The 5,151-nt window shown below is 48.5% G+C and overlaps 1 protein-coding gene across 2 annotated transcripts in view; it reads left to right on the top strand.

Annotated features, from left to right (window-relative positions):
* Positions 1-3,702, top strand: part of MRPL45 (mitochondrial ribosomal protein L45) — a 28,647-nt gene extending 24,945 nt beyond the window's left edge. Inside the window, exons 6-8 of one of the 2 annotated variants that reach the window (XM_025363748.1) lie at positions 1,182-1,331; positions 2,673-2,846; positions 3,065-3,702. In XM_025363748.1, coding sequence (XP_025219533.1) covers positions 1,182-1,331; positions 2,673-2,846; positions 3,065-3,151 — 411 coding nt within the window. In that variant the 3' untranslated portion in view covers positions 3,152-3,702. The remainder of the gene's footprint in view (positions 1-1,181; positions 1,332-2,672; positions 2,847-3,064) is intronic. The other variant, XM_025363749.1, reaches the window with a different exon arrangement.
* The last annotated feature ends 1,449 nt before the right edge of the window (positions 3,703-5,151 follow it).

The raw sequence follows: 5,151 nt of genomic DNA, 5'->3' as shown, positions 1-5,151 counted from the left end.
ATCCGCCCGTCTCGGCCTCCCAAAGTGCTGGGATTACAGGCTTGAGCCACCGCGCCCGGCCTGAAGGATCAGTTTTGAGAGTGTAGGAAGTTTAAGGTACAGGCTGAAGTTTCATTGCTTGTAGCCGAAAGATAATGTCTTGACACGGACTCTGGTAAGGGCCCTGGTGAATAAAAGAGGTCCCTCAACCAGCAGTCATGACACTGCAGGAGCATCCTGAGGCTTGGATATGGGCTATACGAGGCCACATCTCCATATGCCTGCACTATCATGAAGGATTTAACCAGAGTTCGTGAGGCTTATATTGAGTGGTAACAGCAGTGTGAGGCACTTGGAGGGACCCCCAAGGATAAGAACTTTGTAGTTCAGTTAGGGATTCAAGAATAAGAACTTGGGGCTGGGTGCAGTGGCTCACGCCTGTAATCCCAGCACTTTGGGAGGCTGAGGCGGGTGGATCACAAGGTCAGGAAATCAAGACCATCCTGGCTAACATGGTGAAACCCATCTCTACTGAAAATACAAATAAATTAGCGGGGCATGGTGGCGGGCGCCTGTAGTCCCAGCTACTTGGGAGGCTGAGGCAAGAAAATGGTGTGAAGCTGGGAGGTGGAGCTTGCAGTGAGCCGAGATCGCGCCACTGCTTCAGCTTGGGCGACAGAGCGAGACTCCCGTCTCAAAAAAAAAAAAAGAACCTTGGGTTTCTATCAATGGAACTTCAGTTTCTATAAGTCTTCCCCAGTCCTAGCAGTTTAGCCCTTAAGTCCTGTAAAATTCCCACTTTTCATTGTTAATAGGTGAGTGGGAAAAATATATATATATATGCAGTCAACACAAGTACATGCAATAATTGCCAGATTATGAAAGTGTATGGGAGGGATGATGGTGTATTGGGCATGCTGGCAGTTTGGAATGTGGTTTTCATTGATTTGGAGAAGGGTGCTCAAAGAGGAAGGTGGGTCTGAAGTTGTGATTTAGATAAAGAGAGAGTTGTCAGGTGAACTTGCCCAATAGCTTAATCAAAACTTGGGAAGGTGCGAGAGAAAACAGGCACAAGAGAGCATGTGGTGGGAAATGTGCTGCCTGTTGGCTGTAGTCTTGCAGGAAGTAAGAGCAGTGTGGCAGCACCAGCTTCCTTAAAGGGAGGGAAAAATCCAGTTGAACTTGTTCTCCTCTGCCCTTAGGACATGACCTGGGACATCAAATATAAGACCGTCCGCTGGAGCTTCGTGGAATCTTTAGAGCCCTCCCATGTTGTTCAAGTTCGCTGTTCAAGTATGATGAACCAGGGCAACGTGTACGGCCAGGTCACCGTACGCATGCACACCCGGCAGGTAGAGGCACTAGTCTGCCTTCCTCCCAGCTTTTCTTCACACTGAGCTTGGGCACCTCCCTCTGGAGTGCTGGGTGTGGTTGCCCAGGACTGTAAGCAGTAACAAAAGGTACACTGTGATCTGTCTTCCTTGCTGTGCTGCTGTCGCCTTCCCACTGTTACATGTTGGCTCTACTAAGACATGTGTGAGGATATTCTCTCCCACCCTTCCTGTTTTTTTTTTTTTCCTCCAAGACAGGGTCTCATTCTGTCACCCAGGCTGGAGTGCAGTGATGTGATTATGGCTCACTGCAGCCTCAACCTCCTGGGCTGAAGCAATCCTCCCACCTCAGCCTCCAAGTAACGGGGACTATAGGGGCATGCCACCACGCCTGGCTAATTTTAGTATTTTTTGTAGAGACCAGTCTTGTCATTTTGCCCAAGCTGGTCTCAGACTTCTGGGCTCAAGTGATCTGCCCACCTCAGCCTCCCAAAGTGCTGGGACTATAGGCATGAGCCATTGTGCCCCACTCCTTCTTGGTCTTGACTTCCCCCATCCCTGCCGCCTGTCAAAGAACTTGTAAGAGTAAAGTGTCAGTAGTTGATCAGATAGTTCTAGATTCAGAATTCCGAGATAATTTTTTTCTACCCGTTAAGATTTTTTCTGGGCCGGGCACAGTGGCTCAAGCCTGTAATCCCAGCACTTTGGGAGGCCGAGACGGGCGGATCACAAGGTCAGGAGATCGAGACCATCCTGGCTAACACAGTGAAACCCCGTCTCTACTAAAAAAAAAAATACAAAAAACTAGCTGGGCGAGGTGGCGGGCGCCTGTGGTCCCAGCTACTCCAGAGGCTGAGGCAGGAGAATGGCGTAAACCGGGGAGGCGGAGCTTGCAGTGAGCCGAGATCTGGCCACTACACTCCAGCCCGGGCGACAGAGCGAGACTCCATCTCAAACAAAAAAAAAAAAAAAAAAAAAAAAGATTTTTTTCTGGCTGGGCACAGTAACTCACGCCTGTAATCCTAGCACTTTGGGAGGCCACAGCGGGCAGATCACAAGGTCAGGAGTTTAATACCAGCCTGGCCAACATGGCAAAACCCCGTGTATACTAAAAATAGAAAAATTGGCCAGGCATGATAGTGTGTGCCTGTACTCTCACCTACTCAGGAGGTTGAGGCAGGAGAATCGCTTGAACCTAGGAGGCGGAGGTTGCAGTGAGACAATCTCATACCGCTGCACTCCAGCCAAGGCAACAGAGTGAGACTCCATCTTAAAAAAAAAAGATTGTGTGACAATAAAACAAACAACTCACACTCACACACCAAAAAAACTAAGAGGCCAGATTTGCTTTTATCCTTGCAGACTCTGGCCATCTATGACCGGTTTGGCCGGTTGATGTATGGACAGGAAGATGTACCCAAGGATGTCCTGGAGTATGTTGTATTCGAAAAGCAGTTGACAAACCCATATGGAAGCTGGAGAATGCATAGCAAGATCGTTCCGCCATGGGCACCCCCTAAGCAGCCCATCCTTAAGGTAAGGTGGCTTGCATAGTTTAAAGAGAGCTGAGGCAGTACTTGGGGTCTGCTAAGCCACTCTGTTGGGCTCCCCCTAGTGGCAAGAGGGGGTGATGCACCACCGGGGAAGGGAAGGCTTGGTGGGTGGGTGGATGGATGGGTGGGAGCAGGGGATGAAGTTCTTCTGGGTTAGCCATGGGCTTGGTTGGTGGGTAACTTGGCATGCTACTCTTTCAGACGGTGATGATCCCTGGCCCTCAGCTGAAACCAGAAGAAGAATATGAAGAGGCACAAGGAGAGGCCCAGAAGCCTCAGCTAGCCTGATGACAAAAATGACTTCTAGGGTGAAGCCTGGGTGATGAGGCTGCTGGAAGCTTTGAAGTCTCCCATTCCCATCATGCTATAGAAAGAACTGCCTTTGTTCTCTCCCATCCTGCTCAGGTCTTTTCAGTAGTCTCATCCTCAGCAACCATGGCTGATGGCTGGGCCCTAGCAGGTGGCAGGTATAACATGGCCATGTACACTCTTCTTTTTTTTCCACAGCAGGGACTGAGAGAGAGAACCAGCAGCATCCTCTTTGTAATCACAGGGCAGGGATCAGAGTTTGAAATAAAACGCTGTCAGAGTGTTGGTAAAATTTTGGTGAGTTCTGTACATTTCCCCTGGTTCAGGCTGGGCATAGACTGGCCTTCAAATGGCAGAAGTGGAAGATAAGCCTGCTTGTGAGTGATGTGACTTTAAGGAAATCTAGACTGGGAAAGAATAATTAGTGTTTATAAGATATTTAAGAGGCCCTTTTTCATTTACTGACTCACTGATGAATCAGCATTTGTATTTTATGGAAAAATATAAATCCAAAAAAATAATTTGTCCCTCAGCCTTTGATTGTGTTCTTAATTATTGGCTGTATCAGGAAGCGCTGGGGGAGGGAGGGACCATGGAGAGATGGTTACATTTGGAAAATTTATCTGCAGTATTTGGTTCCCTGATTTCTAGCACCACTTGGAGATGGGGACTGTTCTTTCCAGCCCAGTGTTGAAGGTGAGTGTACAAGAGTATGAACCTGTGCAGAGGAAAATAGGCCAGCCCCTCCTTGTTCCTTAGCTCCAGATGGGCTGTTAGAAGGGTGTGGGATCTCACATGCCCATGTGTCCTAGGTCATCTGAGCGTGACAAGAGAAATCACTTTGTTTTTGTTTTGTTTTATTTTTTAGAGATGGAGTCTTACTCTGTCGCCCAGGCTGGAGTGCAGTGGCATGATCTCGGCTCACTGCAAGCTCCGCCTCCCAGATTCAAGCTATTCTCCTGCCTCAGCTTCCCAAGTAGCTGGGACTACAGGCATGCACCACCATGCCTAGCTAATTTTTGTATTTTTTGTTTTTAGTAGAGATGGGGTTTCACTATGTGTTGGCTAGGCTGGTCTCGAACTCCTGACCTCAGGTGATCTGCCTGCCTCGTCCTCCCAAAGTGCTGGGATTATAGGCATGAGCCACTATACCGCCCAGCCAGAGGAACTACTTTGTACCAGCAATAAACTTAGCTTGTAGTACTGTTGCTTTTATCAGTCCAGTGTGGGCTCCTCTTGAAAAATAGGGCCTACGGCCGGGCGCGGTGGCTCAAGCCTGTAGTCCCAGCACTTTGGGAGGCCGAGACGGGTGGATCATGAGGTTAGGAGATTGAGACCATCCTGGCTAACACGGTGAAAACCCGTCTCTGCTAAAAAATACAAAAAAAAAAAAACTAGTCGGGCGAGGTGGCAGGCGCCTGTAGTCCCAGCTACTCGGGAGGCTGAGGCAGGAGAATGGCATGAACCCGGGAGGCGGAGCTTGCAGTGAGCAGAGATCCGGCCACTGCACTCCAGCCTGGGCGACAGAGCGAGACTCCGTCTCAAAAAAAAAAAAAAAAAAAAGAAAAAGAAAAATAGGGCCTAAATTCTCATACTTCTCTTTCTCAAGCTTAGAATTTTCTTTGAAGAAATCTGTCACTTAAAGTAAAGATTAATCTGTACTGACCTTGTCCTGAGAGTAGAGTCCAAAGAAACTGGAGTCTGGTCAAGGATAAATAACCTAACTCTCCAGTCTCTATAAAGCTACTACCTCAGCAAAGCAGCAAACCAGGCTTCACTAAGGAAGACTGATGTTTTCACAGCAGCTGTTAAATATTTTTTTGTGTTTTTTTTGAGATGGAGTTTTGCTCTTGTTGCCCCAGCTGGAGTGCAATGGTGCGATCTCAGCTCACTGCAGCCTCCGCCTCCCAGGTTCAAGTGATTCTCCTGCCTCAGCCTTCCAAAGTACCTGGGATTACAGGCATGCACCACCACACCTG

Source organism: Theropithecus gelada, chromosome 16, assembly GCF_003255815.1.
Source record: "Theropithecus gelada isolate Dixy chromosome 16, Tgel_1.0, whole genome shotgun sequence".
NCBI classification, from domain to species: Eukaryota; Metazoa; Chordata; class Mammalia; order Primates; family Cercopithecidae; genus Theropithecus; species Theropithecus gelada.
The sequence above is the reverse complement of the archived record's forward strand: the minus strand, read 5'-3'. Positions and strand labels throughout refer to the sequence as shown.